We start from the raw sequence: 14,299 nt of genomic DNA, 5'->3' as shown, positions 1-14,299 counted from the left end.
AATAGATGTGTGTTAGACCAAAATAATGGAAAGCTACACGCAGCCATGTTTTTAGGGCTATGTGTTCTTTTCTTCCATGAACTATGTGGGAAATTGCTAGTCTTTTAGGTGATGGTCTGATTATCAGATTTGTTCCGCTCACAAGGTGGCTTATTCAGTCTGCTGCTTGTTCTGCTTCAGCAGGTCATGGTAACTTGGCAGCAACTGGAATGTAATGAGCTAGGCCTATTGAAAGATTCTGGTATGGCAGAGTAGGTTATTTCTTGCTGATTGGATTGGAATAGTACAAGAGAGCTCGGAATGTTCTAATATGGAACATTGATTAGCAGCATGACCTTATTCAACGAAATCTGGGCCATTTTTTTTTTACACACGTGTGCCTTATACAAGACACAAGATGACACATATATGAAGGGACTTACCCTAATCATGAAATTGGTGATTCTCCCCCCACCCACCTTGTCACATCTTAGCGTGGTCCCAGATCTGTTTGGGCTGTCTTGCCAGCACCTATGATCGTTGTCATAACCAAACCTTGTTGGTCCATGGGTGGAGATGATATACAATGCCCTCTAGTGGATATAGTTTGAAATACATGAAATGTGCTGAAGTGGCCCTGAAGTGTTAATTTGTTGAGTGACAATGGTCACCTGTGCTTTTAAGCCAGATATGCAAAGTGCATTTAAAAGGAGTAGGTTATAAGTACTTCAAGGCCTTTATCTCTTTTTTTCCCCCAGACTAAATTAGTCTGTGTATAAATGCACAGGGCCATCAATGAGGGAGGGAGGGAGGGGGAGACATGGAGTGGGGTAGAAAGGGGAGGGAGAGAATATCTCTTTCATCCGGAGAACATAAGAGACTGAGAGCGGGAACCCTTTGGTCGGCTGAAATTGGCTTACAATTCAGATGAAAGTCTTGGCCAAAACGCACATGTATCATGTCTAGCTAACAAGAGAGACTGAACAGAGAAACAAAATGGAGAGCCATCTTGCGGGACAGGCATCACTCCACTTTCCCTCGCCATCCACTCTCATCTTTGATCATCTACACGTGTGTGTGTGGGTGTGTGCTGCATGTACTAATTAATTAATTTAACAATGTTGGTGGATTTTCTTTCACCCGTAATTCACTTAATCAAAGGGATTCATGCCTTGCCGGTGTTTAAACCAGCCTGCTGGTGGTGTGAGTTTGACTATAGCGTCCCACGCGCTGCCGCATCAACCCAAAGAGAAGTTAGCTCTACTGTACTAAAAGCAGAACCATACAGCCACTCACCTAAAACAGAACACTGTCTCATCTTGAGAGGTTTGATAAACCGCTAAAAGTGGCACATGGCAGAATGTCAGTTCACAGTCGGCGAGCCTGATGTGACTCTGAGGTCAGTGACTCAACAAATAATCTCTCAATTTCCAAACCGCTCTGGCAGCAGGGTGTGAACGCACAGCACAGCTCAGTTGTTCTTTTCGCAGCAGTGATCTGAGTGGCACTTGGCTCAATGCAGCTATCTGTCTGTGGTCTATGTGACTGCTAACCCATCTCATGGTTCCTCACTTTAGCCTCCTTCAAATTCAGTCAGCATTTCTCAAGGAGCCGGCATGTGAATATCTTGCCGCCCTAGGCTTCACACACTTAAATAGCTGAAGTAGCATAAGGTCTTTGTAACGCACACTCATGAAACTTTTCTGATGATAACGTCTGGCGGTAGAGAGTGTCGAGGTATAAGGGATTATGTTAGTTGCTATGCCGTGGACACTACACCTTACGAAGAGCTACTGTGTTCCATGCTGACATAATATGTGACAGACCGTCTGCAATAAACACTGAACAAAACAAAATATAAACGCAACATGTAAAGTGTTGAGCCAATGTTTCATGAGCTGAAATATAAGATCCCAGAAATGTTCCATACCCATAAAAAAAGCGTATTTCTCTCAAATGTTGCGCACACATTTGTTTACTCCCCTGGTAGTGAGCATTCCTACTTTGCCAAGATCCACCTGACCGGTGTGGCATATCAATACGCTGATTACACAGCATGATCATTACACAGGTGCACCTTGTGCTGGGGACAATAAAAGGCCACTCTACAATGCCGCAGATGTTTTGAGGGAGTGTGCAATTGGCATGCTGACGGCAGTAATATCCACCAAAGCTGTTGCCAGACCAATGTCGTTTTACAGAATTTGGCAGTACGTCCACCCAGCCTCACATCCACAGGCCACGTGTAACCACACCATCCCAGGACCTCCACATTCAGCTTCTTCACCTGGGGGATCATCTGAGACCGAAGAATTTCTTCACAAAAGGTTAGAAATCGTCTCAGGGAAGATCACCTGTGTGCCCGTTGTCCTCACCAGTTTGGCGTCGTAACCAACTTCTTCAGTGGGCAAATGCTCACCTTCGATGGCCACTGGCACGCTAAAGAAGGTTGCTCTTCACGGATGAATCCCGGTTTCAACTGTACAAGGCAGATGACAGACAGCGTGTATGGCGTCGTGTGGGCGAGCGGTTTGCTGATGTCAACATTGTGAACAGAGTGCTCCATAGAGGTGGTGGGGTTATGGTATGGGGAGGCATAAGCTACAGACAACAAACACAATTTCATTTTTATTGATGGCAATTTGAATGGACAGAGATACCGTGACGAGATCCTGAGGCCCATTGTCGTGCCATTCCAGCGCCGCCACCACCTCATGTTTCAGCATGATAATGCACGGTCCCATGCCGCAAGGATCTGTACACAATTCCTGTAAGCTGAACATGTCCCAGTTCTTCCATGGCCTGCATACTCACCAGACATGTCACCCATTGAGCATGTTTGGGATGCTCTGGATCAACGTGTATGACAGCGTTCCAGTACCCGCCAATATACAGCAACTTCACACAGCCATTGAAGAGAAGTGGGACAACATTACATAGACCACAATCAACAGCCTGATCAACTCTATTCGAAAGAGATGTCGCTCTGCATGAGGCAAATGGTGGACACACCAGATACTGACTGGATTTCTGATCCACGCCTCTACCTTTTTTTAAGGTATCTGTGACCAACAGATGCATATCTGTATTCCCAGTCATGTGATATCCATAGATTAGGGCCTAATGAATTAAATGTATTGAGTTCCTTATATAAACTGTAACTCAGTAAAATCTTTGAAATTGCTGCGTTACATTTTATGTTTTTGTTCAGTGTAGCTATACCCACAATCGTTCAAAACCTAGAGCCAAACTAGTCTGTTTGTCACAACCGCTTTAGCGAACATTGGATATTACTCACGTAACCACGGTTCTATGACCTAAGCGTCGCATTCACTTGACTACATAAAAATATGTATAAAAAAACAAATCCACCACGTGCTGCTTTTAATCTGCTGGCGGGACGGATCCAGCCCGGTGGGCATATTTTGCCCAGGACTGATCTATATGATGATAGGGCATCAGGTTGTCCCTGTCCCTAACTCTGATCTCAGACCTGAAGAGATACGAGATCAGATGGTCACCATGACAGATGTCGGTCTTAGCTTTTTCTCTTTTTATGTTCTGCCTATCCTCTCTGTCTCTCACCCACATTTTGTCTGTCTGTCTGTCTGTCTGTCTGTCTGTCTGTCTGTCTGTCTGTCTGTCTGTCTGTCTCACATTCTCTTACTCACGCTGTCTTTTTACAGCAATCACTTTTCACATGTAAGGTAGTGCAGCGGCTCGGTCTGCTCTGCTCCTCGTCTTTCAGCTCACACAACGCTACACCATCAGCCAGGAATGCAAGCTAAATCAAGGAGGCTGGGAGACAAGCGGAGATATCTCTCCTCCATCCTCTCACTTCCAACTGTTTTATTGTTGTAATACGTGTGCCAAGCAATAAGTGACATTCAACTAAACTTGTCTGCCCATTAGCTTTTACAATTGCGATACTGTCCAATCCGGGAATACAACTCTGAGGTCAAAAGTTCAGGCATACTGTAACTCAATATATATGACAGGTACTGTACTGTAGGATTCAAGGCCTTCATTTTTAGTTCAACATGCTGTATAACGTTTCTCATTGGCCTCCCCATCAACTATCAAAGATAAACATTGGGGGTAGGGGGAATGTCCTCCAGCTGTCTAAAAATAGCCAGCAACTCAATCAGTTTGGCCATGTTTTATTTTTACCATGTTTTTGGCATGCTCTCCCCTTGCGTGCGTGCGCTCTCTTTCTCTCTCTCTCTCTCTCTCTCTCTCTCACTTACACACATTCTCACTCAGTCACTCTCACACTCTCACTCACTCACTCACTCACTGGCTTATGTCACAAGCCATGAGGAAGTCATGAAACAGGAAGTGAGCAGAAGTGGACGGGGGGGGGGGGGGTAAGATAGTTCTGAGAGACAGACGGCGCAGTTGTCAGTTGGACTGGAGCTCCGTAACTCGTTGCTAGGTTTGTGTTGGGGGCTGACACAGGAATGCTAGACAGGACAAGGAAGACCGCTCTTTGGTGAGCCGCCGCAAAGGAAGGCAGAGTGGGGACAAAGGACTGGATATGTGGGGTCGCTGGGGGAAGTGGGACGTCCCTCCAACCCCTCCGCTTGCCCTCACTCACAGGTAGTGGTGTGTGCTCCTTACTTCCCTTTGGTTTTTTGGTCACAAACCACTAATGTCCAGAACGTGGTGTGAAACCCAGACTATGGAAAGATTTCTCTATATTTTGGTTTGATTTGTTCAGTGGGACTTTTGGTTTAGTATGTCTAAGAGTATACTCAGTAAAGCTTTACTTGGGTTACAGATGCTGAACACTAAGATGGCGTGGTGAGATAATAATATAAAAGGAAGTTGAGGCTGTGTCAAACTTAGAAATGTAGTTTTGCAGCGTCCGCTTATAAATAGCTTTGCCATCCACCAGTATGGGATTAATTTATGACCTTAAACAGGGCTGTATAACGTTCCAGAAAGTTGTCCATTATCCTGAGAATTTGACTGGGATGAACCGGGTGAAGACTAATGTCATGCAATGCTAAAGTTGTGCTGTTTTGGGATGTTGCTGATGCTATGACAGTGAGCAATAGTCAAGGGCTGGATGTTTGTTTTGTTCTGGGAAAAGGAGCAGTTTATAGTTCTCATTTGTGCAACATCTGCTATGTGCAACAACTGACTTCTTCTCATTTAGATTGGTTGCACAATTCTCCATAAAAGAAAAAGGCGTATATCGTAACATTCACACTTCCTTGGTATATTATTGTCTTAAGACTTTTCACTCATCTTACAATGCGCCCACATTATATTTACTTAGTACAGGAGTGTGGGTCATTGATTCAACCCCTGGGGAGAAATGTAACTCAGTTGCACAACATACCCATGGGGGGGCGCCCTAAACCTCTGCTTGTTTTGTTCTGCATCTCCATCTGCTTATCGGTCTGTCTCGCTTTCTGAGTTTCTGGTTGGTCATGCCGTCATCCGTCATTCGTTTTATAACTGCTGTTCTTTTCACTGTATGTCCTTCTGACCCAATGATTGCGTTAACTTAACTAGAGGCAATATAGCGGCAATGCACTGTTTGATACCGTAGGCCTATAGTGTGACGCGTTCTCTGTTTCTGTCTATTCCATTCTTGGAATATAAGTTCTAAAGTTCTCTTTGAGCTGTTGTGGATCTTCTATTTATGACAGTTGAAACCAGGCGGTGTGTTGCTCTTTGAATACCCCCCCCATGTAACACATCTGAGGGGTATACTAAGGAGGAGGATCAATGAGTTGGCTAACTTTGATTAAAACAACCAGAAATAATTACTACTACAAAAAGGAAGCTAAACATAGTTATGTCTTTTTGGTTGTTGAGTCAATTAGATCGTGCCCATTTCAAGCTTATCTTTCTTTAAGAAAAATGTAATTTCCAAATATTTAAGCATGTTAGCTAATTGATCCCATTTTGAAGTAAACCCTTCTGATGGAAAGAACTAGGACCAAAACAAAAGCCAATGGAACAATAGCAGGAAACACCTTGCGGTTCAGTTGTAAAAGTGAGTACAACTCCCCCGCTGGTGACATCACTTCCTTCCTGTCAAAGTAGTAGAAAGTGACAACAGGACAGGGAGAGGGGCCATGCTGCTGCTAGTGCCCTAAACTGCCCAGGAATGTGGAATTTTCGGGTGGACCTAAAATAAAATCATGCTTATCTATTTACTTGTTGACAGATCAGACACTTTGCTGTCTGTGGACTCTACACTCCTTATATTTACTGTAGGGCCACAATGTAGTAGCAATGCGGTGGCCTGATGACTGTTTTCAAGTGGGATATTCTGATTTGATTCAATCTGCACAGTAAAGGTTGTCTGCTCAGTGCTCAGTATGAGGCCTTCTCCCTCAACCCCACACGTCCTGGGGTGCTCCCCAATAATCTGTCTGCTTCTCTACATTCCTCTGTTCCTCCTCACCTGTGGAGTCCTATCCCAGTCTACCTCTACCCCTCAAACGCTCTCCCCCTCTCCTCCTGGGAGGAGCCTCAGCATGAATTACAGCTCTTTTTGACCCCTTTTAATAGAGCTCGCCAGCTTGTAGTCCTGAAAAAATGGAAACGAGTTAGCATTTTCTACCTTCTCTGGTTCGTTGGCCATTACTATGAGGGAAATGGTGTGATGAAGGAAACATACAGGAACTCAAATCCTTCTGTTCACCTGATTTAGAATTCCTCACAATCAAATGTAGACCGCATTATCTTCCAAGAGAATTCTCTTCGATTATAATCACAGCCGTATATATCCCCCCCCAAGCAGACACATCGATGGCTCTGAACGAACTTTATTTAACTCTTTGCAAACTGGAAACCATTTATCCGGAGGCTGCATTTATTGTAGCTGGGGATTTTAACAAAGCTAATCTGAAAACAAGACTCCCTAAATTTTATCAGCATATCGATTGCGCAACCAGGGGTGGTAAAACCTTGGATCATTGTTACTCTAACTTCCGCGACGCATATAAGGCCCTGCCCCGCCCCCCTTTCGGAAAAGCTGACCACGACTCCATTTTGCTGATCCCTGCCTACAGGCAGAAACTAAAACAAGAGGCTCCCACGCTGAGGTCTGTCCAACGCTGGTCAGACCAAGCTGACTCCACACTCCAAGACTGCTTCCATCACGTGGACTGGGACATGTTTCGTATTGCGTCAGATGAAAATATTGATGAATACGCTGATTCGGTGTGCGAGTTCATTAGAACGTGCGTCGAAGATGTCGTTCCCATAGCAACGATAAAAACATTCCCAAACCAGAAACCGTGGATTGATGGCAGCATTCGCGTGAAACTGAAAGCGCGAACCACTGCTTTTAATCAGGGCAAGGTGTCTGGTAACATGTCCGAATATAAACAATGCAGCTATTCCCTCCGCAAGGCTATTAAACAAGCTAAGCGTCAGTACAGAGACAAAGTGGAATCTCAATTCAATGGCTCAGACACAAGAGGCATGTGGCAGGGTCTACAGTCAATCACGGACTACAAGAAGAAACCCAGCCCAGTCACGGACCAGGATGTCTTGCTCCCAGGCAGACTAAATAACTTTTTTGCCCGCTTTGAGGACAATACAGTGCCACTGACACGGCCTGCAACGAAAACATGCGGTCTCTCCTTCACTGCAGCCGAGGTGAGTAAGACATTTAAACGTGTTAACCCTCGCAAGGCTGCAGGCCCAGACGGCATCCCCAGCCGCGCCCTCAGAGCATGCGCAGACCAGCTGGCCGGTGTGTTTACGGACATATTCAATCAATCCCTATACCAGTCTGCTGTTCCCACATGCTTCAAGAGGGCCACCATTGTTCCTGTTCCCAAGAAAGCTAAGGTAACTGAGCTAAACGACTACCGCCCCGTAGCACTCACTTCCGTCATCATGAAGTGCTTTGAGAGACTAGACAAGGACCATATCACCTCCACCCTACCTGACACCCTAGACCCACTCCAATTTGCTTACCGCCCAAATAGGTCCACAGACGACGCAATCTCAACCACACTGCACACTGCCCTAACCCACCTGGACAAGAGGAATACCTATGTGAGAATGCTGTTCATCGACTACAGCTCGGCATTCAACACCATAGTACCCTCCAAGCTCGTCATCAAGCTCGAGACCCTGGGTCTCGACCCCGCCCTGTGCAACTGGGTACTGGACTTCCTGACGGGCCGCCCCCAGATGGTGAGGGTAGGCAACAACATCTCCTCCCCGCTGATCCTCAACACGGGGCCCCACAAGGGTGCGTTCTGAGCCCTCTCCTGTACTCCCTGTTCACCCACGACTGCGTGGCCACGCACGCCTCCAACTCAATCATCAAGTTTGCGGACGACACAACAGTGGTAGGCTTGATTACCAACAACGACGAGACGGCCTACAGGGAGGAGGTGAGGGCCCTTGGAGTGTGGTGTCAGGAAAATAACCTCACACTCAACGTCAACAAAACTAAGGAGATGATTGTGGACTTCAGGAAACAGCAGATGGAACACCCCCCTATCCACATCGATGGAACAGTAGTGGAGAGGGTAGCAAGTTTTAAGTTCCTCGGCATACACATCACAGACAAACTGAATTGGTCCACTCACACTGACAGCGTCGTGAAGAAGGCGCAGCAGCGCCTCTTCAACCTCAGGAGGCTGAAGAAATTCGGCTTGTCACCAAAAGCACTCACAAACTTCTACAGATGCACAATCGAGAGCATCCTGGCGGGCTGTATCACCGCCTGGTACGGCAACTGCTCCGCCCTCAACCGTAAGGCTCTCCAGAGGGTAGTGAGGTCTGCACAACACATCACCGGGGGCAAACTACCTGCCCTCCAGGACACCTACACCACCCGATGTTACAGGAAGGCCATAAAGATCATCAAGGACATCAACCACCCGAACCACTGCCTGTTCACCCCGCTATCATCCAGAAGGCGAGGTCAGTACAGGTGCATCAAAGCTGGGACCGAGAGACTGAAAAACAGCTTCTATCTCAAGGCCATCAGACTGTTAAACAGCCACCACTAACATTGAGTGGCTGCTGCCAACACACTGTCATTGACACTGACCCAACTCCAGCCACTTTAATAATGGGAATTGATGGGAAATGATGTAAATATATCACTAGCCACTTTAAACAATGCTACCTTATATAATGTTACTTACCCTACATTATTCATCTCATATGCATACGTATATACTGTACTCTAGATCATCGACTGCATCCTTATGTAATACATGTATCACTAGCCACTTTAACTATGCCACTTTGTTTACTTTGTCTACATACTCATCTCATATGTATATACTGTACTCGATACCATCTACTGTATGCTGCTCTGTACCATCACTCATTCATATATCCTTATGTACATATTCCTTATCCCCTTACACTGTGTATAAGACAGTAGTTTTGGAATTGTTAGTTAGATTACTTGTTGGTTATCACTGCATTGTCGGAACTAGAAGCACAAGCATTTCGCTACACTCGCATTAACATCTGCTAACCATGTGTATGTGACAAATACAATTTGATTTGATTAGATTTGAATGGGGTTTTGGGATAAACACCGAAAATAAGGTCTGCGGTTAACACAGGGTTAGGAGATATTTTCTGTTTTGTTCTATGAGATAATATCAGTCAGTTAAAAGGACCTTTATGAATTATGAAGCCTATATGTGCTTTTTTTATTACATAAATGCTTAAAAATTCACAAAAAATGATGTAAACTGATGACAAAACGTATATGATGTCTTAATGTCTTAAGCCTGTGTTTAACACAGATTTTATTTTCTGCAATTATCCCAAAATCCTATTAATTTCCCCATAGGCTTTGGCCAACAAGCCATGAGAGTTTTGCCTGCAAAAACAAACCATTACTATTGCTCTCTATGGTCAGCTAATTTAATGACCAACTCACCACATCTACTGAGATGCCAATCACAGAGCCTTCTATAATCTAAAGGACTGCTGTCTCGTAGTTTGATATGATGTTCCCAGTTATCGTCGTCATACCTCACAAGCTGTCTTTCATTTTTTTAAATGGAATTCTCAAATATATCAATGTGCATTCGGGAAGTTTTCAGATCCCTTCACTTTTTCCACATTTGTTAGGTTACATCCTTATTCTTAAAAAATAATGATAAAGCAAAAACAGATTTTTATCAATTTTTGCTAATTTATATATAAATAAAAAAAACATTGGCATAAGTATTCAGACCCTTTACTCAATACTTTGTTGAAGCGCCTCGAGTCTTCTTGGGTATAACGCTACAAGCTTGGCACGTCTGTATTTGGGGAGTTTCTCCCATTTTTTTCCTGCAGATCCTCTCATGCTCTGTCAGGTTGGACAGCTAGTTTCAGGTCTCTCGAGATGTTCAATTGGGTTCAAGTCAGGGCTCTGGCTGGGCCACTCAAGGACATTCGAAGACTTGCCCAAAGCCAGTCCTGCGTTGTTTTGGCTGTGTCTGCTTAGGGTTGTTGTCCTGTTGGAAGTTGAACCTTTGCCCCAGTCTGAGGTCCTGAGCGCTCTGGAGCAGGTTTTCATCAAGGATCTCTCTGTACTTTGCTCTGTTCATCTTTCCCTCAATCCTAAATAGTCTCCCAGTCCCTACTGTTGAAAAACATCCCCGCAGCATGATGCTGCCACCACCATGCTTCACCGTAGGGATGGTGCCAGTTTTCCTCCAGATGTGATGCTTTACATTCAGGCCAAAGAGTTCAATTTGATGCTGCCACCACCATGCTTCACCGTAGGGATGGTGCCAGTTTTCCTCCAGATGTGATGCTTTACATTCAGGCCAAAGAGTTCAATTTTGGTTTCATCAAATCAGAGAATCTAGTTTCTCATGGTCTGAGAGTCTTTATGTGCCTTTTGGCAAACTCCAAGCGGGCTGAAATGCCTTTCACAGAGGCGTGGCTTCCGTCTGGCCGTTCTACCATAAAGGCCTGGTTGGTGGAGTGCTGCAGAGATGGTTCTCCTTCTCGAAGATTCTCCCATTTCCACAGAGGAGCTCTGTCAGAGTGACCATAAGGTTCTTAGTCTAGGAATAGTCTTGGTGGTTCCAAACTTCTTCCATTTAAGAATTATGGAGGCAACTGTGTTCTTGGGGACCTTCAATGCTGCTGAAATCATTTGGTACCATTCCCCAGATCTGTGCCTCGGCACAATCCTGTCTCGGAACTCTACGGACAATTCATTACATTACATTTACATTTAAGTCATTTAGCAGACGCTCTTATCCAGAGCGACTTACAAATTGGTGCGTTCACCTTAAGACATCCAGTGGAACAGCCACTTTACAATAGTGCATCTAAATCTTTTAAGGGGGTGAGAAGGATTACTTTATCCTATCCTAGGTATTCCTGAAAGAGGTGGGGTTTCAGGTGTCTCCGGAAGGTGGTGATTGACTCCGCTGTCCTGGCGTCGTGAGGGAGTTTGTTCCACCATTGGGGGGCCAGAGCAGCGAACAGTTTTGACTGGGCTGCGCGGGAACTGTACTTCCTCAGTGGTAGGGAGGCGAGCAGGCCAGAGGTGGATGAACGCAGTGCCCTTGTTTGGGTGTAGGGCCTGGAGGTACTGAGGTGCCGTTCCCCTCACAGCTCCGTAGGCAAGCACCATGGTCTTGTAGCGGATGCGAGCTTCAACTGGAAGCCAGTGGAGAGAGCGGAGGAGCGGGGTGACGTGAGAGAACTTGGGAAGGTTGAACACCAGACGGGCAGCGGCAATTCCTTCAACCTCATGGCTTGGTGTTTGCTCTGACATGCACTGTCAACTGTGGGACCTTTATATAGGCAGGTGTGCCTTTCCAAATCATGTCCAATCAATTGAATTTACCACAGTTGGACTCCAATCAAGTTGTAGAAACATCCCAAGGATGATCAATGGAAACAGGATGCACCTGAGCTCAATTTCGAGTCTCATAGCAAAGTGTCTGAATACTTATGTAAATAAACATTTGCAAAAGTGTCGAAACTGTTTTCACTTTGTCGTTATGGGGTATTGTGTGTTGATTGACGAAGGAAAAATGTCATTTAATCCATTTTAGAATAAGACTGTAACGTAGCAACGTGGGAAAAGTGAAGGGGTCTGAATACTTTCCGAAGGCACTCTATCATAAAATATTGACCAACTATAAAATATTGCTGAGACATTGACCTACGATAATGTTTGTTATAAAGAGACTGCAACACGGACAGAAGACACTTGCTGTTTGAACCACAGGGGATGAAAGGTCTCTCCACAGAAACAGCCCACCCCCATAATGTAATTGGGGCGTGACGTGGCCCCAGATAGCAAGGCAGTCCAGAGCCATCATTATTCACTGAATTAAAAGAGAGACCTTTTCCAGCTCCCCATATCCTGGACCTATCGCTTCCTAATTGATACAGTTAACTGCAGTGTGGTCCATTAGGCTGAGTGTGCCTGGTGTGGTCCATTAGGCTGAGACTGTGCCTGGTGTGGCCAGTGTAGGGGGGGGGGTGAATCAGAGTTGGGAGGGGACGATCAGAGCCTCCTAAGCCTGGACCTGCGGCTAATCACTAATCAGTGAGGTTCCTCTTCTCTGGCCCTCGATGGTGCGACTCACATTGACACAAAACTCTCAATTGCACACGTAGTAATATATGTGTAGTGGTAACATCAGCCGTTGTCTTGCTTGTTAGCCAATGTCTGGCTTAGTAATGTGGTAGTTGCTTGAGGTTCTTGTAGGAGTTGTGTATATTTCCTCGCTGTTGTTTTTGTGACTAATAGGTCGTCTGGTGGACTAACTGGAGCCCTGTATCCAGCCCCGTCTGTGTGGCGCACCCATCTCTCTTCCTCCTCGTGGCATGATGCATTATTGAAGCAGAGGGTGCTCTAAAACCTGGGGATTGATTCGGTTGATTAGAGAGGGGAGCAGGGAGAGGAGTGGTGTGTGTGTGTGTGTGTGTGTGTGTGAGAGAGAGAGAGATTTGGCATTCGGTGTGGTTTTGATCCCCGAGAATGAAGCTGAACGAACACATTCTAGAGGTGCTGAGTCTGTTGAAAGCCCTATTATTTATTTTACACGGTTTATTTGAAAGATATTCCCATTGAGGACAAATAAATGAATAAACAGGGCTGGGGAGGTCCTATTTTCTGCCCAGCAGACACAGAGGAGCTTGTTTGCGGGGATCCTCTGATGGCGTCAGTCCAGGGTCTCCTTCGCCTGGTCATTTGTTGACTCATATCCCTGCATGATGGTGGGTGGACACTTTCCTCTGATTATCTCAATTTGCTGCGAATGTAAGAGGAAGATAATCACTATTTGTGTGTGAGAGTCTGTTACTTTTGAGTCTGTTACTCTTGGAGAGTGGGATAAACAGAGATTACAAAAATAAATGGGGGGGGGGGGGGTAAAGAGAAGGCGTTGGAGAGAGAGGACTCCAAGCTGAGGTTGTTACTTCATAGATGCCACAGTTGAAATGTTCTGATCAGACAGAGTCAAGTTTGTGCTATAACCGTTATCAGCTGACTCAGGGCTGGATGGGGAACAGCTGAGCACAGCAGTGTTGCCGCATTGCACTCTACAGCATGCGTTTTAAGCCATACCAAATGGATGGCGTGGGCTTTCTACCCGTCTTTATGTAATGTTTGAGTAGGCTGGCAACTGAACATGCTGCAGAGCTTGGTGCCAACGCTGGAAACTCTTATCCACACACAGAAATGTGCGCAATCGACTGGATCACCAAATGGAACATTAGACAACACACACGCATGCAAACACCTCATCCATCTAGATTCTCTACACCCCTGTCTGTGTATCTGGGGACAGTTCTATGGGACTGTCCCTCAGAGCCAGATTCTGGTGTCACTGTGCTCCTGACTCCACTAATTGTATGTGGCTTTTCTATCTTGTTAACACACAGGGGAAAAAACACTGTATAGGCTGGGTTTTTGTGAGCCGAAGCAACTTGGCGACTGAACGAGAACAAGCAGGCTGGCTGTGTCGGTGGGAAGCGTCTAGCACAATACTCACCCTTCCACACTGACAGGCAAGCAGGCACAGGGAGTTTGCCGTACTCCCTCACCACACAGGGCTTATGGAGGAGTGTCCTGGGCTCTCCTTCTCCCTATCTCTCATGTATTTCTAATGAACCAACAGTGGATGGCCATGCATCTGCTTCCCACCTCAGGCCAATCTGGAGAGAGAGAGAGAGAGATCTTTCTAAGAGACCGCTACTAAACATAGAGAGTGGAGAGTACAAGCCACACACTGAAAGACAGGAAAAACAGTCAGGCAGCTGAATAGGCACCTATGATTGGGGTCCTATGAGTGGCTCTTCTGGATTTGACACTTCCTGGACTGTTGCAGTCCTGAGAGAGGGA

The 14,299-nt window shown here is 45.7% G+C and overlaps 1 protein-coding gene across 3 annotated transcripts in view; it reads left to right on the top strand.

The window, feature by feature from the left end:
* The window catches only part of LOC115113490 (diacylglycerol kinase zeta), a 142,255-nt gene that overhangs the window by 14,761 nt on the left and 113,195 nt on the right, over window positions 1-14,299 (top strand). The window contains exon 1 of one of the 3 annotated variants that reach the window (XM_029641239.2): window positions 4,354-4,578. The exons of the other annotated variants lie outside the window; for them this stretch is intronic. Within the exon in view, the coding sequence (XP_029497099.1) occupies window positions 4,517-4,578 (62 nt within the window). The 5' untranslated portion in view covers window positions 4,354-4,516. Of the gene's footprint in view, window positions 1-4,353; window positions 4,579-14,299 lie in introns of those variants that run through there. 3 annotated transcript variants of the gene reach the window in all.

This window comes from Oncorhynchus nerka, linkage group LG28, assembly GCF_034236695.1.
Source record: "Oncorhynchus nerka isolate Pitt River linkage group LG28, Oner_Uvic_2.0, whole genome shotgun sequence".
NCBI classification, from domain to species: domain Eukaryota; kingdom Metazoa; phylum Chordata; class Actinopteri; order Salmoniformes; family Salmonidae; genus Oncorhynchus; species Oncorhynchus nerka.
This window is presented reverse-complemented; position numbering and strand designations above follow the sequence as displayed.